At 57.8% G+C, this 25,639-nt stretch overlaps 3 protein-coding genes across 4 annotated transcripts; 2 read left to right on the plus strand and 1 right to left on the minus strand.

Annotated features, from left to right (window-relative positions):
• Nucleotides 1-308: 308 nt before the first annotated feature.
• On the minus strand, nt 309-1,333 carry LOC132317582 (1-phosphatidylinositol phosphodiesterase-like). Its single transcript, XM_059821575.1, is given in 2 exon segments — nt 309-466; nt 469-1,333. Coding segments are annotated over 2 exon segments (1,023 nt in total).
• Nucleotides 1,334-2,864: 1,531 nt separating this feature from the next.
• On the plus strand, nt 2,865-5,345 carry HTATIP2 (HIV-1 Tat interactive protein 2). The gene is made up of 5 exons (XM_059822202.1): nt 2,865-3,044; nt 3,128-3,235; nt 3,317-3,454; nt 4,189-4,250; nt 4,828-5,345. The coding sequence occupies exons 1-5, from the start codon at nt 2,865-2,867 to the stop codon at nt 5,051-5,053; spliced, it is 714 nt and encodes a 237-aa protein (XP_059678185.1). The 3' UTR covers nt 5,054-5,345.
• Nucleotides 5,346-10,654: 5,309 nt separating this feature from the next.
• RGS5 (regulator of G protein signaling 5) lies at nt 10,655-23,629 on the plus strand. 2 transcript variants are annotated; one of them, XM_059821683.1, is made up of 5 exons: nt 10,655-10,746; nt 15,995-16,105; nt 18,776-18,837; nt 18,955-19,145; nt 19,627-23,629. In XM_059821683.1, exons 1-5 carry the CDS (start codon nt 10,703-10,705, stop codon nt 19,786-19,788), a joined length of 570 nt encoding a protein of 189 aa, XP_059677666.1. In that variant the 5' UTR covers nt 10,655-10,702; the 3' UTR covers nt 19,789-23,629. The 2 variants fall into 2 exon arrangements, with proteins under 2 accessions (XP_059677666.1, XP_059677667.1); XM_059821684.1 differs by having other exon boundaries at nt 18,955-19,121.
• Nucleotides 23,630-25,639: the final 2,010 nt, after the last annotated feature.

Consider the following 25,639-nt stretch of genomic DNA (forward strand, 5'->3'; position numbering starts at 1 on the left):
TCTTTTTATTTTTATTTACCCTTGAAAGGAAAAGGACTCTTTTGCAGAGAGGCATTTCAGGTGGACTCACTGGCCTGGGAGGAGGTGAGACAGGACCTTCTCCCTCCACCCCATCCCTGCTGCTCCGTTGGGGACTTGGCTGGCCCAGCCCCATGCCGGGACTGTACCTGGCTCCTCGGGGGAGAGCAGCGTGCAAGGGGCAGCTACCCGGGCTGCCCGGCTCCAACCACAGCTGCCAACCCTCCCTCTGCCACCTCCAGCGCTGTCACACCATCATCACACAAAGGCTTCCTGGTGCCCAGCAAGAGCTAGAAACCTGCTTTTGCTCTACGGGCGCTGATGTCCTTCGGCAGAGGCGTGGGGCCGGGAGCAGCGTCCGTCCCGATGGACACCGGCGTGGGCAGTGAGCGGAGCTGTGCCGGCTGCGGCGCCCATCCCTTCTGCCACGGGGGCGCCACAGGGATGCCGTGGGGGTGCTGGGGACCGCCGTGATGTATCCGCTGGCCCGCGAGACGTTACTTTCCACGATGAGCCGGAGGAGCCCTGCCCCGGGGAAGTCCATGATGACCACCCCCCAACGCATGGTCTGCCCCCCTCGGCGCCGCAGGTGCTGGTAGCAGCGGGGGTTCACGAAGCGGGCCACCTCCTCCGGGCAGGTGAAGAGCCCGTTGCCGGAGCAGAATGTGAGGTGCATGGTGGCGGGGTCCCCAGCAGCTGCCCTCTCCAGGTGCCGCCGTGCCCGGGCCCACTTGCGCTCCAGCGAGAGCACATTCCAGGCGTCACTGATGCTCAGCTGCTCGTAGGGGATGCCCAGCACCTCCTGTGGCAGCGCCTCAAGCACCACGATCTTCCCCCGTGCCTGGCCCAGTGTTGGCACCTCCTCCCGGCACCACACGCAGCCCTGTCCCTCCTCCAGCAAGCAGCGGTGCAGCCGGGAGGCAAAGCCGGGCCGGGGGAAGATGGGCAGCTCCTCCTTGATGCGCATGAGCACGGCCTCGCCGGGGTGGGCGCGGAGGAAGCGCAGGGTGCGGCGCAGGACCCCCCGCAGGCTGGCCCGCTGAAAGGTGCAGAGGTGGTAGACGTGGAGCTCGCCCCGTGCCAGCTTGCAGCGCACATCCAGGAAGCGGACACCGGCTGCCAGCTGGGCCTCCAGGCCCCAGCTCTGGCACCGCAGGCGCCGGCCGCCAAACAGGCTGAGGGAGTCATGGGTGCCAGGGATGGAGAGGCAGGAGAGGGGCAGGGCATCGGGGAGCCCTGCCATCCAGTCAGGGCAGTAGGCTGCTGGCTGGGACGTGCAATCAAACGCCGCGCTGCACCGGCACTGCGCCTCCATGCCGCCAGGAGAGTGGGTGCCCCGGCGCCTGACCGGCCCCACCGAGCCCTGCCCTGGAGGAGAAGCAGACCACGAGCAGTGGGAGCACTGCATGGCCCCCATGCAGCCTGATCCCACCCCTCCCCAGAGGTATCCCCACCATCCCATGAAACCCTATAGCATATCACGTGCCCCATACACGTTGCTGCCGGTACTCCACACTGTCGCACTGTAGGGTTCCCCTCCCACTCTCAAGCACTCGTCCCACTACCCCCAAGCCCCAGCGCATCCCAGCCTCCCCCTCCTGCACCCACCTGGGTTTGCCTGCGGCTGTGGGGTGCAGCCTGCCGGATGGGGCACACGGCCGTGGGTGCCGGCAGCACACTGGCAGGTGGAGCGGGATGCCAGCCATTAACCCGGTGACAGTCATGACGCGCGTCCTGCCTCGTACATGGCACGTGCACCAGGGATTCATCCTCAGCCCTCGGCCAAGGGGAGCGCTCGGCAGACACACTGGGTTGGAAAATCGCCTGGCTGATCCCGAAAGCAGCCATGCAGGCCTCTGCACCTCCCTCCCCAGGAATCAGGACAAACGGGATCGGGGTGCCGCGGGGCCCCCTGACGCTGCCTGTGGGAGCGGCTGCGCAGAGCCCCTGGGTGCCCATGCGCCCGCCCCAGAGCCATGCCCCGGGCTGGCTCCTGCTGGGACCTGGCCCCCCCCGGTCATGATTGCCATCGTCCCTGTCAGGGGGACCACATCCAGGCAGGAATCTGGAGCAGGGGAACTGCGCTTGCCAGCACGCCCCAGGCCCTGCCCGGCGAGGGTCCCCGGAAAGCGGGCTCCGTCCCCTCGCTCCTCAGGCACCGGTGGCTGCTTCACGCCAGTCACGGCGAGGCTGCTCCCGGCAGGCAGGGCTGCCGCCACCGCGGGGTGTGCGCCCCGCTGCTGTGGCCAGGTCCGGAGCTGGTGCCCGGGGGGGCGACTCACCTCCTGCCTGGGGGACACGGCTGCAGGGCACCCTGGTCGGCAGCGCACACTGAGCCCAGGGGCTTTTGGGGAGGAGCCGCCCGGCAGGTCACAGACCCCTCTGAGCATCCCTCGCGGGACGCTCCGCTCCGCCTGAGGAGGGGGGGCTCGGAGAGCCTCCTGGGGACGCTTTCTGCCGTGGGCTCTGCCACCGCAAGGACGCCAGGCGCAGGGACGGGGGGGCACACCAGCAGACGGCCTTCCCTGCGCGCTGCGAGCGGCAGCGAGGCTGAGGGGAGTCCCCCGGGGCAGCCCCCTGCTCGGCGGGACACAGACCCTGCGGCCTCCCCGGGCAACCTTCCCCAGCCCCTGAAAAAGGCCTTGTCTTATGTTTAGCCGCACTGTGCTGCGCGACAGCTTCTGCCCGGCGCCTCGGCGCTGCCGCCAGCACCGCCGGGAAGAGTCCGGCTCTCCTGCCGGTAAACGCCGGGCGGGCGGAAGACAGGCCGGCGGCCGCGCAGCCGCCTCCCGCCCGGGCCCGCCCCACCATCGCACCGCCTCCGGCCGGGCCGCTGCTCCCTCGGCATGGCGGCGGCGGGCGGCGGCGGCGGCAGCGGCGGCGGCAGGGCCTGCTTCGTGCTGGGCGCCTCCGGGGAGACGGGCCGGGCGCTGCTGCGGGAGCTGCTGGCCCGGCGGCTCTTCGCCAGGGTGACGCTGGTCGGGCGGCGCCGGCTGAGCCTGGGCGAGGAGACGGGGGCGGCCGTGGTGCGCGGGGCCGGGGGTCCCGGGGACGGCGGGGGGGCGGGGGGCGGCCAGGGCGGGCGCGCTGACCCTCGGCCTCCCTGCAGGAGCAGGCGGTGGTGGACTTCGAGCGGCTGAGCGAGCATGCTGCCGCCTTCCAGGGACACGACGTCGGCTTCTGCTGCCTGGGCACCACCAGGGCCAAGGCCGGCGCGGTGAGTGGGACCCCCGGGGGGCAGGGGTCCTGCCTGCCCTCTCCCCCGCCGCCCTCACCCTCCTCTCCCCTTTACCTGCAGGCTGGCTTTGTCCGCGTGGACCGGGACTACGTAGCGCAGGCAGCAGAGCTGGCGCGGGCAGGGGGCTGCAAACACTTTGTGCTGCAGTCCTCTCAGGGGGCAAACCAGCACAGCCGCTTCCTCTACCTCCGCGTGAAGGTGAGGGGGCAGCTGGGGTGGGCTCCTCCTGGGATGCTGGGGAAGGAAGCGGGAGCTGAGGCGTCAAGAGATGCAGATGACTCCCAGGGTCCTCCTGGTGCTGGGGGACAAGGGGGTGAGGGAAGGGGACTGGCGGGACAGCCACGCGTGGCTTTGTCCAAAGCAGCGCAGCACCCACGTGGAGCATCCATCTCCCTGGTCAGACCATCAGAGAGACCCGCTGGGGTCTCCAGCCCAGCCCTGGCTCCCCAGCCCCAGGCTGAGATAGCTTCACAGCTAGGCGGGGAGGCTCAGGGCTGTGCCCAGGTGAGACGTGAGCTATCCAAGGGTGGAGAGCCCACAGGCTCCCCAGGTGGGAACATACCCATCGTGGAAGTTATTATCCCCATACGTTTTGTGCTGCAGCCCCCAACATCTGCTGGACTCACTGCTGTCTGCCAGTGTCCTGTGCCAGGATCCCCAGGCTAGACACTGTCCAGATGCTGTCGCAGGAGCATCCAGCTGCAGTTAACATGACGGTTGCAAGGGTGCGCTGCTGGCTAACGCTCAGTGTGTCCCCTGTGGACCCGAGCTGCTCGCTGCCCAGGCAGTGCCTGGCCTGTACCAGCTTTCCATTGGCATTAGTGCCGTCCTGCCCACAGCTCAGCAACTATCTCCTGCCAATTCATGGGGGGAAAGGGATGGCGCTTGCAGTCCTCCTTGTCTCCTTTCATCCTGCCTGACTGCTCTGACAGGGAGAAGTGGAGAACCTGGTCCAGGCTGTTGGTTTTGATCGCTGTACCATTCTCCGGCCAGCGTGAGTAGCGGTGGAGTAGGGAGGGCACAGGACTCAGGTGGAGGGTTGCCAGAGCAGTGGGCTGGGAGATGGAGAAAGAAAGAAAGGATGCATAAGGGGAGGGAGGTGGAGAAAGCCACCAGCCGCAAATGCAGCTCCTGGACGAGCACGCTGCTTCCCAGTGTTGCAGGGAGCAAGCACAGCAGTTTCCCATGGCCCGTCCCAATGCTAGTGTCACATGCCGTACAAGGAGAAGAGGCTGGGGTTGAGAGCAGAGGTTGGGGGACATAAGTCAAAGCTTACCTCCGCACAGACCTTGACCTTATGCAGAGGGGATACTCACCTGTATCCTTTCAGCTCTACTGTGCTCTTGCTGCCTGAGATAAGTGCCACCCTGCTTTTGGCGGCACTGCGGGGAAAGGAGTTTTGTGTCTCGGGGCTCACCTCAGTCACGTTTTGGGACCCTGCCAAAGCCCCATGGCCCCCATGTGGGTCTAGCAAGCTGGGCTGGGCCCCCGGCGCAGCTGGAGAACCCAGTCTCTAGTTTTTCCCCAGGAGATGGTTTCAGCCTGACCCACCTTGCCTCCTCGCTCTGCAGGGTGCTGCTGTGCAAGCGCCAGGAGTCCCGCCCCGCGGAGTGGATGGCCCAGCAGTTTCTGGGTGCTGTGGCTTGGGTCTTCCCCACCGCTTACTCGGTGCCTGTGGAAACGGTGGCCAGGGCTATGGTGGCCAGCGTGCTGCAGCCAGGTGAGGGGAAGGTGGAGGTGCTGGAGAATGGGGCCATCCACGAGCTGGGAAAGGCAGTGCCACAGGAGGGCACGTAGAGCAAGAGGGATGGGCAGGAAGGAGCTTGATTCAGATGCTCTTCTGGGCTGAGGATGAATGCACATGTGGGAAAGGAGTGGGGTGCTTGCATGGCTAATGTGGAGCTAGGGATGCGCTTCTTTGCACAGTAGCCGATTCTGTCAAGTGATCAAAAATGCAGGTGCTGGCTGATGGGTGAGGAGAAACAATGTGCTCTGCTGCCTGGATCCAGTTTGCAAATCTGGGTAAAAATGGTGTAATCCAAGCAATTTCTTGAATTGTGGCCTTCAATAAAATCCTATGAGTGGTCTCTTTGTGACAACTTTGTGTTGAAATTGTGTTTGTCTCCTGCACATTGCCAACCCAACCGCATCTGTTCACAGATTGTGTCTTTTGGTGACACTTCAGGGAATGCACACAGTCAAGTGGCCATGCTGTAGATGGGTACAGGAAAGCAGAGACAGTGTGTAGCTGCCTGTGCTGAGGCTGCACCCCACAGAGCACACGATGGCACCAGTGCCGCTTGGATAGCGGAGCTCCTGGAAGCTCAGCAGCAGTTGCTGATGTGCCTGGGGCGCTGGCTTTGCCCACAGTAGGTCTCTGCAAACACACAGCATGTGTCTTGTCCTCTCCGATCTGCTCTGAGTGCAGAGGGGCCGCTACAGGGATGCTGCTGTTCAGATCCAGGCTGTCACTTTAGTACCTATAGTAGCATAAACGCCATGCAAATACTTGCATTGAATTGAAAACGCCTGTCACCGCTGGCTTCTCTGGGCTTTCCTTATGGACACACATGAACCTGAGCTCAGCCATGTTCCCAAGGATGCCATGTGTGTGCAAGAGGTGAGGCCAGCCCCGTGCACATCTTGTGGTGGCTTGCCCCTGCCCCACGCTGCCCGGGTGCTGGAAGGGGAGCAGGTCCCAGCTGCAGGCACAGAGCAGGCGCAAGGAGCAGTGCTGTGTCCCAGCTGCGGCCCCGGCCGTTCTCGGGCCTTGTGCTCGGGGTCGGGGAACTTGGCGGCTCTGCAGATGGGACAAAGGACTTACGTGACTCCTGAATTCCCAGCTGGCCAGAGTCCCAGTGCTCTGGGTAACGCTGCTTTCCAGGGTTTTCTCCTCTTTGACCTCACCCGTGGCTCCTGTGTCAGTGACTTGGATGCAGTAAGCGGAGGGAGCTGGTGTCCCATCTCCTTCCTTCTACACAAGTGTTTTAGTCATTGGGCTGGACCTCAGAAGCTTGGTGGAGGCAGTGGGATGGTGTAACCCCACACTGTACTACCCAAGTGACACCTGAACCATGCACAGGGCTTGGTTCAAAGGTAACAAATGAGGGGCCACGGAGCTGTAATTACTGATCAGGCTGTCCTGGTAAGAGCAAAAGCAGTAACCTTAATATTTAATGTCAAAAGGGAAATGAGAGGCAGGCTGGCCTTAAAACAGGTGACGTGCTTATACAGGGGAGTAGAAATGAACACCTGAAGTAGCAAGACCTTAAAAGAAATGAAAATTGCATAGAGATGAGAGAGTAAAAAAAAGAATACAAGCTCTGGAAAGTTAGAGGTGAAAGGCAGGCCACGGAAGATTTGAGGAAAGCATCCTAAAGGAATAGAAATTAATCAAGACTATGTGAGAAGCAGAAAGCTCTCCAGAGAGCCCCAGGGACAGGACGTGATCAGGCTCTATGAGAAGGAAAGAGCCATCACGGAAAAGCTTGGTGACTTACTTGCATTGGCCTTTGCTGCGAAGGAGCTCACACTAGGTTCATTCCTTAGGGGACACACATTTGCATGACTGTCCCAAGGCACTGGGGCAAAAAAAAAAGAAGGATATTTTTAACCCCATTTTTAGAACACATGGTTAAATATCTGCCAGAAGGAGTGCTCAGATGAACTGCCAAATACTCGCCTGGGTGAGAATTACAGTGATCCCTCTACCAAAAAGCCAGTGTTGTTAAATATGATGCTAATTTTTACAAAGTTCCAGTGGGAACCAGGAAACTGCAAAGCAGCGAGGCTGCCTTCTATAAAAGGCAAGTTGTTAGAAAGGATAATAAAGTCTTGAAATAACAGAATCCAGGATAAATCTGGTGTAATGGGAGATTCCATATGGCTTTTGAGGGGGCAGTTGCAAGGCACAAACCTAGAGCACTCTTGGAGGAAACCAGCCATTGTGTACACAACACAATCCGGTCCTCAGAGTGCACTTGGATCTCCAAAAAGCTCTCCCAGAAGGGCTCTTAAAGAAATTAAGCTGTCGTGGGAAGAAAAGGAAGATCTGGGTAGTTTCTTATTGGAAATATTTTCTTAGCACTCTAAAGCTTTGAAATGCACAAACCAAACATTTCTTACTGGACAAAGGTCTGTGGAAAATACAAGCTATTTCTGTGCAACCCTTGTTTCTGCTCAATGGTACAGGGTTTCTTTTTCAGTGTTTCAGCTAAGTCTCTGCTAAAATGCACAACTACAATCACAGCGCATGGTATAGCTTCCTCATGACCCTTCATCACTCATTTTGGACCTCAATTTCGCCAGCTTGCTCTGTGCATTCATTAAACCTCCACCCCGGGGCCGTGGAAGAAATTACAGAGCGTCGGTCACTGAACTACAGCAGAGCCACAGGACCAGGGGATTTGCTCACCCAGCACTGGAAGAGGTGCAGTAGGTAAAAGTCTTTAGGTGACAGACCTGTTTCCTCGGTGGGGTCTCACGGGACAAAGCTCCAGGCTCCTCCAAGCAACAGGAGGTCTGCAGAGCTGCTCCCGGTGTGCCCGGAGAGGCTGTCTGCTTTCCAGGGGCACGCGGCCCCGGCTGCAGCTGGAAAGAGAGCACATTAAGGCTGCTTGGTGTCTGCTGGACAGCATTCACACAGACCGCCTGATCCCACAGATCTGAGCTCCCCCGGGATTTCTGACACTGACTTTATTACTGAAGATTAATGAGAAAAAAATAAGTGCATTCCCAATGGCTCGGCAGCCAAGCGTGAGGCTGCGGGGGTTTCCCATGTGGTCCCATGGGCCCACCGCCCTTCCCCAGCCCCAGAGCGGTGAGAACCGCCAGCACTTCTTGCCCACCCCTCGCTGCCACCCGCTCCCCTCCGTGCCTGGAGGTGCCCAGCCAGCCAGCAAAGCACCCTGCAAACGGCACCTTGACTTCAAAGGAGGCTTTCAAAGCAGCCACCGAGCTGGCAGGCACTGACCCGGCACTCGGGACACCCTGGTGACATCCCTGCTAGCAAAGGAATGGCCCTCACACTGGCCCCGAGGGCAACTGGCACAGCCCAACAGATCTGTCGGGCTTGCAAGGCTGCAGTCACTCGGAGAGCGGTGGGGGGCTGCACCCCAGCTGCTGGGAGATGGGGCAACTGGGGTCTGGGCTATCCCCAAACTGGGGCAAGGCACCTCCATGCTAATAACAGAGCCTCCCCCCTGAGTCCTCTGTGAAAAGGGCAAAACGATAGCAGCCTGTGAAGGAGTGAAGTACCTCCGTCCTCCGCAGCTGCCGTTGTTTCCATCCCCCCTCTGCGAGGCACAAGGGGGGCTGGTTGGCACGTCAATGCCCCCCAGTCCGGCAGGTCTGGCACCCCTGCTTGGGTGCATCTGGGGGTCTCTAAACAGCACAAATCCAGGGAACAGTCATTTGAGCATCTCATCCTCTGAAATTTTAGGCTGTACTTTTTTCATTCAATTTCCATACAAACCAGTAAAAAGCTAAGCCCAGCTCTCCAGGGAGGCACGGTTTCTGGCAGACTTCTAGCTTTCAGTTACTGCACTCACATCCTGAAAGTCAGATGTCATTTGCTGTGTAATCCCAGAAGAGCAGGAGACGGGATTGCAATGCAGGTCCAAAGTCCATCCAGGAGCCAGCACACCCATGACACTGCCCAGAGACAGAGAGGGGGCCCAGGGCTGAGCTTAAATGTAGCCCCGGGCTGAGGGGGCAGGTGGGGCTGGTCAGGGCAATTACGGCCATTAGTGCCCTTGGAGTCTGGACAGCCAGGTTGGGAGCAAGGTGTCCTATTCCCAGCTCCGAGCCGTGGGTGTTAAACAAAGCACTTGGATGAACATTTTCAAAGTTACCCAGGCAGCTGAGGTCAGGGACAAGCACGTGGCAGATCTTCAGGGTGAACCCTGAGCCCACACCCCGAGCAGGATGCCCAGGGGATGCCCTGGCTGGGGTGGAGCGGGAGGTGGAGGCAGAGCGGAGCCGCACGCTCTCTGTGCCGGAGTGGGTGTAATTGCACAGGCAGTGGTGTGGGGTGGCAGAGACACGTCTTGGTGTAAGTCCTGCTACACAAATTGCAAATGAGTTGGCGCTGAGGCCCCATAGCCACCCTGCATGCATTTGAGGGCTTTCTAGTTGTGCTGGCTCTAGTCTGGCTGTGCAGACCTGGGCGATGAACTGTGCCTCCGGTGACCCTGCTGAGGATGGGCTGTCACATCCTGGCTGGAAGACAGGAGGGAATCATCCAGGGTGGCTGTAGTTACCTTCTCCACTCCAAGCCCCGCTAAGCAGTGTTAGGAATGACTGCATTGCAGCTGCTGGCTGCAGCTCATCCTCCCCCTGAGCAGCTGTGGGAAGCCACCGAGTCAGGGCTTTGGCTACAGGGCCCCTTGGAGCCAGGCTGGTCCCCATCTTTGCTGTGATTTGCCTCTCAGCAGGCAGCCTCTCTCTGGGGTTGCACCTACACTGTACCTGGGTGCCTGGCTGAGGCCGGGAGGAACTCATGCCACAGATGTCACGACCATAGGGAGGCACTGGCTCTGTGATTATGAGTTTTAGTGGAACAACCAAAGAGATCTTACCTGAGCAAACAGAAACACCATGGTGCTGTGCGACACCCAAGCTTTAGGTGAGCGAGGGGCTGCGTCCCGGTGGGGCAGAGCCATGCAGGGGAAGGCGGGTACCAGTCCATGCCCATGCCCCTCATCCCACATCATGGGCAGCTCCAGGCTCTGACATGTGTTTTACTGCTCTGAAAGGGGATAGAAAAAGGGTCCAAATTTTCCACTTAACAAAATTCTGGGTGAGAAAGCTTTTTGGCCTCAAAGTGTCACTGTCAGATAAAACCGGAACATTTGCTATGATTAAAAGATTTATTTTTTTTTTAGCTTACATTAAAATGAATTTGTTCTGGAACAAAAGTCACTGTCACCCACGAGCCGACAGCCACTGTTGAAGCTATGGATATTTTGACGTTAGCCACAGCCTTTAAACCAACAGCAAGACTTCTCCTAAGCACTTTTATTTTTATGGAAGTGACATTTTTCATTGAAAAAACCTCACTTGAATGAAGCATTTCTACCTGGCTCTTCTAAATACTGACCTGGAGCCTGATACATCATTAAGAGGAAACCCTGTGGGCTTCCTGAAGCCCCCCCCCAACAGCAGCTTGGCCCTTCCAATTTGATTACCTGATCTCACCCCAGGAAAAAATCCACATTTTTCCCCCCCGTGTGAGCTTAGAGAGGAGAAAACAAAATCCAGAAGCTGCTGGGGCGAGGGCCAGCTGTGGCGGGACAGACGGCATTGGTTACGGGGCTGGCGGGGGTCCAGCTCTCGTCGCTATATAGGAGGGAGAGGGGGGAGCTGGGCTGCAGACAGAGCTGCTGCTGACTGCTTTAGCCATTGCTCACACTCTTCTCGTGGCTGAGGAAACTACAGCCTGCCAAGATGTGCAAAGGATTAGCAGCGCTGCCCCACACCTGCCTGGAAAGGTGAGAGCGGCCATCCCGTGCGGGGATGCTGGGGGGCCTGCCACCCCACAGGGCTTTGCCGGGGGTGGCTGGGGGCAGAGATGCTCTTCTCCCAGCACATCCCCATGATGGGCATCTCTTACGGGGACCGGGATCACCCAGCTCTGAACTGGGAGGGAAGGGAGGCTTGCCGGAGGGGGTCCAGCGAGAAGCAGAGGTGCAAGGGGGGCCACGGCATGAGGCTGGGGTGTCCCTGCAGGGTGCTCCATCCCTCACCTAAGGAGGAAACTTGGTAAAAGACTTTACACGTGCATTACCCAGTGAGGATTTCCTCACAGCTGCAAATACCTTAGTACTGGTTTTTGGAGGAGAGCAAGGGTGGCTGGCGTTCACTGTCCTGGGGGGAGCTTGGGAGAAGTCCCCCTTCATCAGCTCAAGCTGATGCTGCTTGCCCAAAAGCAAGGCAAATTCCCATCACAGGCATGAACAAACACTTTGTTCCTGTGTGGGCCTGTGACAGTTTCTTTGCTTGAAATGTGCCTGTCGGCTATCCTCGTAGCCCCATGCTCACCTTGCCTGGTCTCCTGCAGCCTCCTGCGCCGTGGGCAGCACTCTTCCAGATGTGGGTGAACCACACATTTCTGCTCTATCATCTTTGTTGTCACTCTTCTGCTACTTTTTCATACTGCATTTTTTTTTTTCACTGCTGCTATGCTGATACTTTCACTGACCTCTGTTATACCTCCAAATCCTCACTCTTGAAAGGTCGCTTCACTTACAGCCCACCATTTTATACATGGAGTTAGGTCTGCGTTTGTCCCATGTGCATTGTTTTGCATTGCCCTATGAGGAATTTCAACAGCAGCTTCATTGCAGAGACCCTCCTGCAGTTCCTCACCACTGGTCCCCAAGAGCTGTACCCGGCTAGCGCAGTGTCTGCTGCTCAGCCCTTCTCCCCATGCACATGATATGTTTAACAGCACGGTCCCAGCCTGCGTTCCCCTAGGACCGTCCCCACAGAGAATAACACACCACGTCCCTACACGTTGTGTGCTACCTTTCCCACGCTGTTCCCCGCACTGTCATCCATGAGATGACCTTCTCCCCTGCGGCTGCCTGGGGTCTGGAGAGTCCATCCAAGGTCTTCTGAAGACCCAAGGGGCTGGTACCCCCTGACTCTCCCCAAGGCACGTGCTTGCTGGCCTCTTCAGAGAGGGCCGATAGGTTTGAAGGAATCTCTTCCTACTGCCAGAGCTGCCCTGACTCCTCTCCAATAGACCATATTTGTCCATGTGTCCACCACGGCTGTCTGACACAGCTGCTGCTGACATGCCCGTACAGCATCACACTTGCAGCCTTACAGCTCCTCGAATGCCCCTGGAGCCTTTTCTCCCCTCAAGGGGCATTCCCTCCGGCACCTCCTTGCCCTTGGGCACAGTGGGAGCTTTAACTTTCAGCTATAGCTTTAACTTCTTCGAGCTTCTTTTTTTGTTTTGTTTTTAAAGCTGGAGTCTCTCCTGGCCCTCCCCAGCAGCCTTCTTGCTCTTGATGTGTTTGACAGAGCCCATATTTTCCTTTAATGCTTCTTGGAAGCTGTTTCTCAGACTTTTTCTTGGCTTGCTCCCGTATGTTCTCACGCTTAACCTTCCACAGTTTATGGTCCTTTTGCTTTTTCTCACTCGGACATAGCTGGGGGGGCGGTTCGAAGGGTGCCTTTTTGTTTATAACTGCCTTTTTTATCCTGCTGTTTAGCCTTTGCTGAAGTCTTGCTTGAAAGCTTGTAATACATCTGCTGGAGGATGCCAGGATGATGTCTTTAAATAGTCCTTCCCTACCGCCAGCGCTCAGCCTTCTGGCTGTCCTTTCTCGCTTCCTTTCAAAAAGCTTCCTCATCTCTGCGGTCTCCCCATATTTCACGAAGGCCCCACAGCCGAGGACTTGCTCGGCACAGGGAGGTTCTTGCTGCTGTCCCCACACTGGGACCTGCAGGGCTTCAGCAGGGCGGGCAGCTGCTGATGGTCCATCAACATGGGATGGAGGAGGGATGGAGCCATCCAGGGCGCCCCATCGGGAGCAGCAGGTGGTGGGGCTGCAATACAGGTCCGACATCGAGCCAGGAGACCAGGCTGGGGAGAAGCCCACCTACAGCACAGCCAAAGGGAGAGTGGCCCCAGGGCTGAGCTTAAATGGAGCCCTCAGCGGTGTGCAGGTTGTGGGGCTCAGCTGGGGCTGCTCAGGGCCATTAAGGCCCATTAGTGCCCTTTGAGCCTGACAGATGTTGGCTCTAAGTCACTGTCAGGGGGTGGGAATTGGAGAGCAAGATTTTGAACCAGGTCCGAGTGTTATCCAGGACAGTGCTTGCTGCTGTGTGAAGCCGTGATCGATTGCATCCAAATCTTGTGCGTGTGTTGGCTTCCCCTGCACCAGGGTAGTGAGGTCCCCAGGTCCTGCTCAGACAGCGACAGAGTCCTGGTCCTATCTTCCCACCTTCTCAGGCCGTCGTGTGTTAGATTTGGCTCTCGGTGCCCCTGCTTCCAGCACAGCCCGTGTTTCCCCCCAGCTGTTTGGGACCCCTGGCATCCACTGTCCTCGCTTCAAAGGTGGTCGAGCCCCTTCCCCCTTGCTCTTCACCCCTGCTCCTGCCAGATGAAACCCCCATGGTCCGGTTGCCTGGAGGGGACCCTCCCTGGTGCACAGCACCCGGCACCGGCTGTGGGTCGGCCACAGCGGCATCCCCAGCTCTGCCCTCCTGAGCATGGGGTGGTGGCAGGGAGAGAAACCAGGTGGCAGCTGGCAATTCTGCTCAGCCCCTTTTTGAGAGATGTTCCCCGAGCCCACATGTCCCCTTCCCTGCGGGGAGCAGTGGCCACAAGCATAGACGTCTGGGAAAAGCAGAGCTGGGGGGGAGGCTGTCATGCCCCATCAGCTTTCCTGGGGCACCCTCTGCACCCACCCGTTGCTTCGGCACTAATGGGGCTGCAGCTCCTGCTGCCTTTGCCCGCTCCTCCTCACTGCAGCTGTGCCATCCATGTGGGGCTGTGCCGTGGGGGTCCCGGCGCGGCAGTGCCAGCCTGCGGGGTGCCAAGGGACACCTGAGGCTCGCAGGAGAGCCAGCCCCAGGCTCTGGGCATCAGGAGCCAGCTCCAGCTCGGAGCGTTTATCCACATTTTATTTATTTATTAGAGGGAGTGGGACAAACTGTGCAGGGCAGCATCCCTGTCCCAGAGACACCTCGGTGCAGGGAGCGTGGGGGCCTCATCACCCTTCACCTAAGGTCCTGCTCTTTCCAGGCAAGGTTCAAGTTTTCTCGGAAGCATGAGCAACGGAAGCTGTCCCTGTAGCTGCTGACATTTTCCATGAAAACAGTTGGATTTCTGGGTCTGCTCTGCCCCGTGCTGTACACCCGCCTTGGGTGGTCTGTGCAGACCCAGGCTGGGCTGCTCCCTCGGGCTGGCCCCGCTGCCCGCTCCTGTGCCGACCGGCGCTGGCATTGCTGACGCCTGCCCGCTCCCGTGCAAGGGTGGCTGTCGGAGGCAGGTTTCTGCAGCAGAAGCGGGGGGCAGCCGGCGGGGGAGCAGAGCCCGTGCTGGGTCTCAAAAAGTCACCCGCGGGGGCTGGCGGGTGGAAAACCAAAACACAGAGGGAGTTTTACAGGGAGGGGAAAAAATTGAAGGAATGGAAATGAAATAGCAGACATAGCAAGGGAGCGATCGTCCACAGAGGGCTTGTGAAAATAAACAGCAGGGAGAAGCGCAATGAGCCCTGAAGCCGGGGAGCTGCAGCCCGGCTTCGACAGCTGCGCCGTGGCGAAGGCGCGGAGCCCAGCCGGCCCCTGGGGAAGCAGTGTGGCCCCTTGCTCTCATCCACCCCCTCTGCCAGTGAGCCTGGAAGTCACCAAATGTGGCTGTGCCAGGAAGAGTCCTGCCCTGCAAAGATGGGGTTGGGGGGGGTCCATTTTCACCCCTTTATTTGTTCAGTCTTGCACAGCACACCTGAATTTTCTCTGCAAAACCTCAGCTTGCTTTTGCTACCAGCACTGAGCTGCAGCAGAGGGGAGCCTCCTCAGTGGCTTTGGATGCTCAGGACCACGTTCGTTGCAAGTCGTATTGCACAAAAGGGCACATTTTGGGAGACAGCCGGACCTGCTGTCAAGCCCCAGGACCCCTCTTGTCTATGTATCCTGCAAATGGATGCAGGATGAAAGATGGAGAATGAAACTCCTTTGCTAGTCAGACTACTTCACCTCTTGAAACCCTTCTCCCCCCTCTGCCCAGGGAAAGCAGCACCTAGGAGTTACCTGTTTGCATGATCCTTCCCGTTGCAGGCGTAAGGCTTATATATTACTTAGGAGTGAGCAGAGAAACCACAAGCACTAGCAGGAAGCGTGGTGGGTTGCTGGCAGCATGCATTGCTGGCGGTGCCCAAGAGAGCAACAGAAAAATATAATCCTGATAAAAGAGCCTAGAAAGGAGGAAGCCCCCAGCTGTGAGTGCTTGGGGGGGGTCAGGGGTGGGCACAGAGCACACCAAGGAGCGTTTCACCCTGATTTTGGCAAGTATAGAGGTGAGGGCTAACCTATGTGTTAGCAATAGCATCCCCTGGGACAGGGAAGATTTTGGCTGTGCGGTGTGGGGGTGCTTGGCAGCAGGGTGCTGGGCTCGGGGGCTGCACCGTGCATCGCTGGAGGCAGAGGCAGCGACCTCAGGAAGCTCAGGGGACGTGACGAGGAGAGTTTCCTGCTCCCTCTGTCTGCAGACCAGGACCTGGGGAAGGCACCCAGCTCCGGAGGCCATCAGTGTTGCAGGACTGGTGGGTGCATGGCGGGATGGGGCTCAGTGTGGGGCAGGCACCGCCGCGCAGCCCAACAGCCCAACACAGCACCCTGCACTGCCTCCTCTCTGAAGGGAGCTCCTTCATCGCCTCGCCAGCGCTTCCTCGGGGCACATCACTATAGAAACTGAGTGCTGCACACACATCCCCTAATTCATCCTCGGAGCAGCCCACCAGCTCTGCTGATGCAATTATCCTGGCCGCAGATGGGGACAAAGCAAAGAGATCGAGATCAAGAGCTGCTGCTAATTCTGAGTGCCCGGCTTGAAATGCCTCAGCCAGGCACCTTTACAGCCATTAGGGTCCATTTGTCCGTGTGTAATTAATTACACAGCTTTGTACCTCACCAGCAGCTGTGCCGGGGTCCGTGCAGGCGCAGGGACCATCCCCGCTGCCCCATCCCTCCACCTGACCTGCCTCTGCTCGTCCCCTCCCACAGGGCCAAGGAGATCAAGACCAAGCTGGGCACACTGCTCCAGAAGCCCGACTCAACCATTGACTTCATCATCCCCTACCCAGAGAAGCCAGAGAAGCCGCCCAAGGCCCAGAAGTGAGTACTGCGCTGGGGCAGGATGTGCTGGCACCCGTGCCCGGACGGAGGGGTGGATGCGAGCCCTTTTGGGATGCAGAGGAGCTGAAGCCCATGCTGCGGGGTTCGGGGGGGGCACAGCAGGCTTTATGTGGCAGGCAGCTTGTGGCACACTCCATGTGACCCACCAGCTAGGTGCGGGCTCCGAGAGTTACGTCAGGGCAGCATAAGATGTGTCAGGCAATACAGCTTTATGGAAACCAGATTTCTCTTGGAAACTCAATTTACTTTTGATGAGATTTCACATTCATTCAATAAAGGTTTTGCCAGAGGCATTCGGCACTTGGACTTCTCTGAGTCACCCGCCTCAGCCCAGAGGTGCCAGCCTTGCACGGCCCGGTGGCTCTGGGGTGGCAGCATGTCCCTGACCTGGGTGCATGGCCCCACGGCGTGATGCCTGGCTCTGGGCTGCCCCGCGATGATGGAACTGTCTCGCCTTACTGCCTTTGTCCTGAGCCTCTGCTCTCCGGCACCGAGCTGGTTTAATGCAAAGCAAGGCAGAGAAGCTGGAGAAGCTGATGGGTTGTGCCACAGGAGTAACAGTTCAAAGGAGGCAAAATAAACCTTTAAAAGAAATGTTAGCTTAAATCTAAAAGCAGGATGGCTTCCTGGACATAGGGTGATGGCCTCACCCGGGGTACCTCCAGCCCAGCTTTGGGCAGCTGAGCCAAGTACCTGAGCCGCTGCCCTCAGCCCTGCTGCCATCGGATGCGGGTGAGTCTCCCGGAGACACCTGACCCTGCCCCAAGGAGCTGCTCCCTGTCCTTGAGCTGCACCCAGACACAGACAGTGCTGAAGGACCCAGGTCTGCCAGCACCCGGACTATCTAACCTGCTGGAGGTAGGCGAGGCTGGCTGGCCCAGCCAGCCTTGCTCATGGCACCGGGAACAAGGGCTTGCTAAAAACTCCAAACAAACCCAAAGAACCCCAAAAAAACACCCCAACATGAAGACAAATGCCCCGTTCACCCTGACGTGAGCCCGCAGAGAGCTGCGGTCAGTTTTCTGGCTGCAGCGTGCGGGGACGCTTGCCAGCGCGGTGCCTGCCCACCGCAGCACTGCCCCGCGAGAGCTGCCCGGGCCAGGCAGGGCAGGCAGAGCCCCGACGGATGGCACGTTTCGCACTCAGTCGCTGCCGTGCCCCGGATGCCTCTGCAAAGGAGGTACATTTGTCCCCATTAGCTGTCCCCGCTGAAAGCCAGAGAACATCTTCACTCCCTGCTAGCTGGAGGAGTTGTTTTCTCCTGCACAGCACCGTTGCGCAGCCTTGGTATCGCTCACCCGCCAGCATCTCGCTCGCAGTTAATATCATCCCTTGGACATTGAGCTAATGGAAAAGTGAATTTGGTAGTTTCCAGGAAATCTGGACTGTGATGGGTTGCTGCAGCGATGCTCTCCCTCACTGGGGGTGGGGAGACACCTGGGAGGAACACGGGGGCAGGGAAAGCTTTTGATCCTTGATAGCAAGTGCAAATGCGATTCAAGGTCCAGAAAGCAAATCAGAGCCCCCATCATGGTCTTTACTGCTGGGTGCTGGCGGTTTGATGACAAGAGGGGGCTGGATACCCAACCGGAGCAAGCCTTGCGTTTCTGCCGTTCTCCTCTCCCCCCGGAGCCACCTGGGCAGGGCGGCTGGGTAGGAGCACCTGCACTTTCCCCAGGCACACCGCTGAAGCACCACGGCCCCCAAGACCAGGAGGTTGCCCTGCCCGCTGCTCCCTCCCCATACCCAGGGGTGCTCGGCTCACCCAGGGGGTTTCAGCCCTGACACGTGTCCCTGTGGCAGCAAAACGAGCCTGAGCTGCAGCCCTGCCCGGGGGAGCGGCGTGCTCTGCAGCGAGCCCAGCGCTCGGTGGCATTGGGGGGCTTCTGTTCCCCTCCAGCCGTGGTGCGCAGCAGGGTGGGCAGGAGCCCTGTGCCCCAGGGCAGCTCTGTCAAATCCTTTGGGGCTTAAAAAAAACCCCAAAGCCACAACCAGCCAACCCACAACCCTCCTTAGTCGCATTACAAGCACTGCATTCTTAAAAAAAAAAAAAAAAAAAAAGAGAGGAAAAGCCACGCACAGGAAAACCACGAAGGTTTTCAGTGGGGAGGGAGGGAGCCGAGGCTGGCGTCCTGCCCCGCCACGGGCGTGGGAATGGGGCGGACGGGCTGTGGGAGTGGAGGGGTGCTGACCCCAGCCCCGGCAGCGCAGGGCTGTCAGGATCTGGCCCCCTCCGCCCCTCCCCAGCAGGAAGCATCCTTCCCCACCCCAGCAGAAAAATATAGGGATGCTTCCCAGCTGCCTGCAGAGCCTCCACTCAGCTCTCCTGTGCACGGGCGCTGGGGCAAGGAGGGGACCCACAGCTGCAGAGGGGACTCCCTTTGCAGTTCAGCCTCGTCTCTGCTCAAAACACCGGGGAATTAGCTTGTCCTCACCTCCCCTGGCACTCGGCTCTCCCCGGGAGGAGGGTACTCGTGCTGCGAAGCAGTGGCATGTCCATTGCTCAACCATCACACCCGCTCTGCAAGAGTCTCCACAGCTCGTTACTCCATTCCTCCCCATTTTTAAAGGAGTTATTTAAAACCCTGGAGTCCAGACTGGGGTGGTGGGGTGAGCATGGACTACCCGGGCTTTCTTTGCTCCCTTCAGGCCATCACCGGAGGAGGCTCTGCAGTGGCGCGATTCCCTGGAGAAGCTCCTGCAAAACCCCTGTAAGTTCACAGCCCCCTGCGGTCACATCCCCCATCTCATGTTCCCCCCCGGTGCTCAGTAAGAGCTTGGCCCCCCCGGGACACCCAGCGCTGAGCGAGGGCCCATTCCCCCCACAGACGGGCTTGCCAGCTTCCGCAGCTTCCTGCGCTCTGAGTTCAGTGAGGAGAATGCCGAGTTCTGGGTGGCCTGCGAGGACTACAAGAAGACCAAGTCCCCTGTGAAGATGGCAGAGAAAGCCAAGAAGATCTATGAGGAGTTCATCCAGACCGAGGCACCCAAAGAGGTCAGTGCTGAAGGGCAGGAGACGGTGCCAGGAGGGATGATGCTGCTGCCCAGGTGGCCTCCATCCCAAAGGAGAGCGATGGCTGCAGGGCACCCCGTACCATGGCCGAGGGGCTCAGAGGGCTGTGGCCCCATCCCCACGGGCTGCACTCCCGCCCTTTGCAGCCCCGGTGCCCCTGTTCACACGCTCAGCCTCTGCTGGGCTGCCTCCTGCCACAGGCACCTCCAGCACACGCCTGTCCCCCTCTCCCCAGAGAGGGATGATGTTAATCATAAGGGATGACAATCTGTGGTAGGCCTCGCCCCAGAGTTACCTTTGCTGCAGGATAGACCTCATCCTTCATTACAGATTTGCCACCAATAATTGCCCCAGATAAGTGAATCTGCTTCAGTCCCTCCCCATAACCTCTGCGTGGTTTTTGGTGGGACAGAGCAGGCGAGGGGCGATGCCATCACCCACCCCTCGCAAAGGCAGGGTCCCCATCCCTCTTACACTCCCATCACAGGTGAACATCGACCACTTCACCAAGGCTGTGACCATGAAGAACCTGGTGGAGCCGTCACCAACCAGCTTTGACATGGCCCAGAAGAGGATCTTTGCCCTGATGGAGAAAGACTCCCTGCCCAGATTTGTGCGGTCGGAGTTTTATCAGGAGTTAATCAAGTAGCAATGTGGCAGGGCTGTGCGAGGCATTCCCCACGGGCGGTCCCACTGCTTCTGTCTAAACACCTGCCCCTTCTCCTGCAGCCGCTTTGCTTTCTTGATGCCACCCTAAAAGAGCACCCAGGGGCGTTGCTAAACGTCTCCCCCCGTGCTTTGGACTGTCAGACGGCCCGATGTCTCCTCTCTTACAGTCTCTCTCCTCTCCCACAAAAGACCAATTAGCAGAAACCCCTGGTCACCCTCTCTGGGTTTGGGACCCAGAAGGGCGGTGGAGCAGCCCCAGCCCCGCAGCAACAGGGAGCCACTCGGGCAGCCGGCACATTGCTGGCACCATGGGGCTCGGCTTTACTCAGAGGCTCTGAGGCACCAGCTCTGCCTTCTTAGGACTTCTGAGGACATTACAGTATTTCTCCCAATTTTGCCCGTATCGCTGGTTTGCCCCAGGCTCTCTCCCTCCTCCCGGATTCCATGGGTGCTGCCCTCCCTGGCCAAGTCCAGCATGCCTGCAGCCTTGGGGTGCACAGTGGGGCACATCCACCATGGGATCGGCATCACCTTGTCTTCAGAAAGCAGCCGTTCAGCAGGCACTGTGACGGCTGCACGGCAGGGGTGGCTGTAGGGCAGGGACGGTGGCACAGCAGATCCGGGAGCGGCACGGCCGTGCGCCGCAGGGTGCACCTGGCTGGCACGAGGGGTGGGCAGAGCGAGCCTGCAGCACCGCTTCCCCAGTGACTCCACTTGGAGTCAGCTGTGAGACAGCCTGTTTGCTTCACACTAACGACAGTAAAGAGGATAAAATGAGATCTGTTTGTTCAAAACACCGGGACTGTTTAGCAACCCAGACCTCCCGCTCACTCCAACCACTTGCATGACGTGCTGCGCTCACCGTCTGCAGCCTGTGCCCGTGTCCCCAGTGCCTACGCGCAGCCCTCAGCAGTGCTGGTGGCTGGTGGTGTGCTTGGATTGCAGCTTCGGGTGTTGCTGCAGTGGTTTCTTGCTCCAGTTGCTTCTCTCTGCAGTAGGCATGCCAAAGCGATACTTCTGCACAAGCTCAATCGAGGGACATTGATTAGAGGAGGGAGGAAAATCATGCTGGGGAAAAAAAAGCTGCTAATTGCAACTGTTCAGACCTAATTAAAAAAGAAAAAAAAAAAAAAACAACCGAAAACCAAAACCCAAACCCAAAGACAAAACCATTACTGGAAATATGAAAAATAAACACCTGTCTTCTTGAACAGATGGCAAACTCTGCTGAGTTTGTGTAGCCTGCATCTCTCCCTCCTGCCTCCTCCCGTCTGCCCAGGACACGTGTTTCCATAAGGCTGTCTCTTAAAATGACCAGCCCTTTTCAAATGATTCAAAGCCAGCCCACTCTTCGCTACCAGAAGAAATCACATCTGAGGACGGGGCAAGGGCTTATGCGAAAGGCGGCTGGGGTCTCATTTCAGCCTCGAGGTGACTGCGATCAACCCCCGCTCCATGGGGCCTGGATGTTTCATCCCGGCGATGGATTCCTGGCGCAGCATCCGCAGGGCCGTGGCTTGCAACGAGGACGCTGCAGGGATCGAGCTGCCCAGCTGGCAACCCGCCGATGCCGGCAAAGTAACAGGCGACCGTGCTCCCAGCAAGCAGCTCGGACCCGCTGCCCCCGGCTGCTCGACCTCAACTGCAAGTCATGAGACTCCATCCGAAATGCAATAACATAAACAACGGGTTTGCCAACCTCTTCAAGACGTTCAAAATCTGATCAAAACCCCACCAGCCCCAAATATTTACACGTTGTCACTATGGTGACAAAGAAAACTACATCCCGAGCTGCAGGAAGTGGGCTGTGTTTTCCAGGCAGGGAAGGGGAGGCAGGGGAAAGATGGAGGCCACCACAAGCGTGACTTCTTCTTTTCCTCTGGAGCAAGCGGCCTGGGAACGTCGGTGCTGGAGCAGCAGGGATGATGCTCGTGGGGCATTCCCCTGGGATGAGCGTGGGGGGCTGCTTGGGCGACCCCAAAGAGCCCAAGGGAGCCCATGGGCGGCAGGAGGGTCCCTTTGAAAGGGCGCAGGGTCCCCCCAGCAGCACCCGCTGCCCAGAGCTGGTGGGCAACAAGGGGGCGGCAGGGGCAGGGCTGGGCACGGGAGGAGGGGCCGCGCCAGCCCTCCTGCTGCAGGGCGCTCCCGCCGCCTCTGCCCCGGCGCGCTCCCTGCACCTCCTAACGCCTCCACGGACTGGCGTGAAGACAAGCGGGTTCAGCATGTTCAAGCTCCCTGTTGACAGCGCAACTCAGAAATGCGAAATCAAACAGGCTTCCCTGCAGAAAGACCCAGATCTTTCATTTTTACTTCATCCTTTGGCAGCTGTTTCCGGATACCCTCGTTTCACAGTTAAATGCCAACGCTGGGATGCTGCTGGAGGCTGGCTTGCCGCACACCATCAAAACCTGAGATGTCACTAGCTGCAACAGCGATGTGTGGGGCAGGGAGAGAGTGTCCGGGTATGTACGTGCTGAAAAGAACGGTGGAGGCTGGATACAGGAGAGGTGAAACAGCTCCGTTGGAAATCCCTCCCCAGCTTGATTTCTGCTGAAATTTTGGAGGCCTGCTTTCGGGGGTGATTGAACGGGTGCCAGCGAGCTACTGGGTGGCCATAAAATGTGGCCCCTGAAGCGTTTTGGAGCTCTTGGGAAGTTGTGTTTGTGTAGAAGGGTCATTTGGCTAATTACTTAGGCAGGTTCGTCCCAGAAAGGCGGCAATGCCTGTACCACCCTACGGCCGAGCTTTCCGCAGGCCCAGAGGTGTTTACTGTCGGGCTGATACCAACCATTATATTTCTGGTAGGAAATACTTCATGTATATTTATCACTCTTGCTCTCATGAAATTTGGCATATGTATGAGCACTATACACACAACATTGTACATCTATATCCCTATAGACATATACAAGTATACACACACACACACATACTCATACTCCTAACACGGGCATCCGGATCCCCAGTCAGTCAGAGAGCCAAAGAGCAGAGTTTCTTGATATTGTGCTTGGGGTCTGCCACAGAGATGAGCATGTGTGGGTTTATTGCAGTCCCCGACCCTGTTGAGGGAAACCTTGGCCAAGTGAACATGAAGGTGCATCTTCCAAAACACCCTCCGATATCACCCTGTGCCCGTGGCTGCTGGGTGCCTGCAGCCCTGGTGCGTCCTGGCACCCAAGCCGGCGCAGGGGGCAGGTCTCATGCTCTCCGAGGGACCCCCATCCCCTGCCGTGGGGCAAGGCAACCCCACGCAGCAGCCAGGGTCCCCAGGCACCAGGCGCTGCCTCCGTGCCTCCCCGGGGCCCGCTTCCCACCACGGGGCCATGCGGACGAGGGCTCCCTGCAGCTGCATCCCTCAGATTAATGCTGGGAGATTGTTTGCTGTGTGTTTTCTGGTTAATTCGGTGACCTGGACCCTCGCACCTCCCCAGCCACGGTGTGAATCACCCAGCTCTCCCCCTGCATGCTGAGGCAGGGCTCTGCCAGTGCTGCCCCGTTCCAGCCCTGCCGAAGCCTGCGAGGCAGCGTCGGGAGCTGCCCACAGGGTGCTGCGGTTGTCCCAGGGCTCGGCCAAGCTTCCCCCAGTCCTTGGTCACTCCCTGAAGGGTGCCGAGTGCTGTGGCCAAGGGCTGGGGCGAGGTCGGGATTGGGGATCGACTCCTCATACCCGCAAGCAGCAGGTTTTCAGTCTGACGTTCTCTGCGTGATTTCCACTAGAGATCTTCACGCGGGACACTGGTGTGTGCTGAGGAACTGGTTGCGTTAATCCATATTCTTGTACCGCTCCGTAATCCACACATAAACATGTATTTCTGCTACTATCTCGATGGACTATTCATTCCGTCTCTTTGCACTGAAGGTGTGGCATTTCCTTACCCTCTACAAAGTACTCCCAAAACTTGTGCCCAAAAGCCCTGACAAGACCAAAGGCCTCTGAGAGCTTATGCTGCAACAGATGTGGTGGTTTCTCAGGAAACTGAAAAGGGAATAAAAATACCATCCCAGGAGGCTGGTCCAGAGGAAACTCCCCAGCGCCAGCGTGGCACGGGCACCCCCAGCCCCACTGCCCACGTGCTGCCTCGGGCTTTGGCTCGCAGAGTCGGCTCACGCTCCAGTAGCAGCCGCAGTGCGTGCAGGGGCAGGGCCTGAGCAAGAGCCAGCCCTGCTCACCCCCCGCCACACCACCTTCGGCCGGCAGCTCTGCGCTCGCAGGGTTTGGACCCGGGGACAGGTTGAGCTCTGAGCTAAAATGTGTTCCCCTCTGGAGCTCTGGGTGGGAAAACATTTGCAGCAAGGAGGTGCTACTTTACATTCCTCCTATCCAAGGCTGTCAAGGGGGCCTCATGTTTGCCCCAGCCTCTCGCTAAGGATGGGTGGTCCCTGTACTGAGCTCGCTGTCAGGCACAGCATGGACGCCAAAAAGCCCAGCATCCCCCAGGCTCACGGTGCCAAGGGTATCTGAAACATTTAATGGCTGTTTTGTCTTTCCATAATGTAAAACAACCTCTGAGTGAAAGCCATTCATAAAAAGACTTTTTAGAGTAACCTTGGCCAATGAATTGCATCTCCATGCATTTTCTTTGGTTCACACAATGGCATTTTAGAAGGGATTAATGTAAACATTTTTATTTAGAATGTATTCACCATTATTTAAATAACAATACAGTTTTTGCAATAGTTATCAAGAGTTCCCAGTATCAGGGGAAAATAAAACATAGCCACATGCTCGGCTATGTTCAGAGCTTTAGCAAGCCTCTCCATCTCTTAGCTGAACATGCAGGGGTGGTATGTGTCAGTACAATCTAATAAATACAAAAGAAAGCAAATGTCAAAAGAGATGTTTCTCTGTGGGCCTGGATGTGCTGACTGGAGAACCACGGCCTCCTCCTGCCATGTCAAAACCACGGTGTGAGAACTGTTGTCTGGACTGGGATGCAGAGCGAGGAATACGCAGTTGTCAGAGCAGCAATATCCAGCTAAGGAGAGACCAAGGGTTGGGGGAAAGTGTCACCAACTGCCACTGGACTGCTCAGAGCAAGTGGTCCCAGCTGCTGGCTGGTGATACCTGGTACTGCAGCCCAAGACAGCAAACCTTGTGCCTCCAACTGCAGGTCAGAGTCAGTCCCAAAGCCCCCAGTGAAGGCCGCATCTAACCACAGCGATTAAAAAGTAAGCTGCCTTCTGGCAAAGCCCAGGAGCAGTCATGAGACTGACACATTCCTCCTACCATCTTCAGGAAAAAAATGAGTCATGCTACTACTGAATTATAAGCTCACATAAATAACATTACAAAAAAAAAAAAAAGCATTTTCAAGTACTCCCAGGCAGGGTCTTTCCTCCCCAGCTGTTGTGGTAGTGGTCCTATTCCATCACAAACCACTCCATACAAGCCAGGGCAGGCAAACCTGAATTCAGATGGCACTCCCACAGTTAGTAATATACACCTGCCAGTCTGGGAGAGAAGGAACATGTTTCTGTGCTGCTCAGCTACAGTGTTTAACCTGGGAGCATGAAGGATACAATTAATAATATATGAAATAATGAACCTCCCTAGGAAAGATCCTCAGCCAGCATAAACTGGATGCTACAGAGGGAGAAGCGGCCAGAGAGGAGAGCTTCCCTGCGATTCTTGGCTGTGGTGATCGAGGGAGGCTGTTTCTCTGAATTTTGGTCTCCCTTCAAGAAAGAGTAGGAACTCTTCCTATGTCTGATTACTGTAATGCGGCCCAGCCTGAGTTCTGAGCAAATACTACTGAAAGCGTAGACATTTGGGAGCTGTATAAACAGCTAAGGACCAGAGCAAGTCCTTTTCATCCAAGCTTTTGCTGATT

The sequence above is a fragment of the Gavia stellata genome, chromosome 10, assembly GCF_030936135.1.
Source record: "Gavia stellata isolate bGavSte3 chromosome 10, bGavSte3.hap2, whole genome shotgun sequence".
NCBI lineage: Eukaryota > Metazoa > Chordata > Aves > Gaviiformes > Gaviidae > Gavia > Gavia stellata.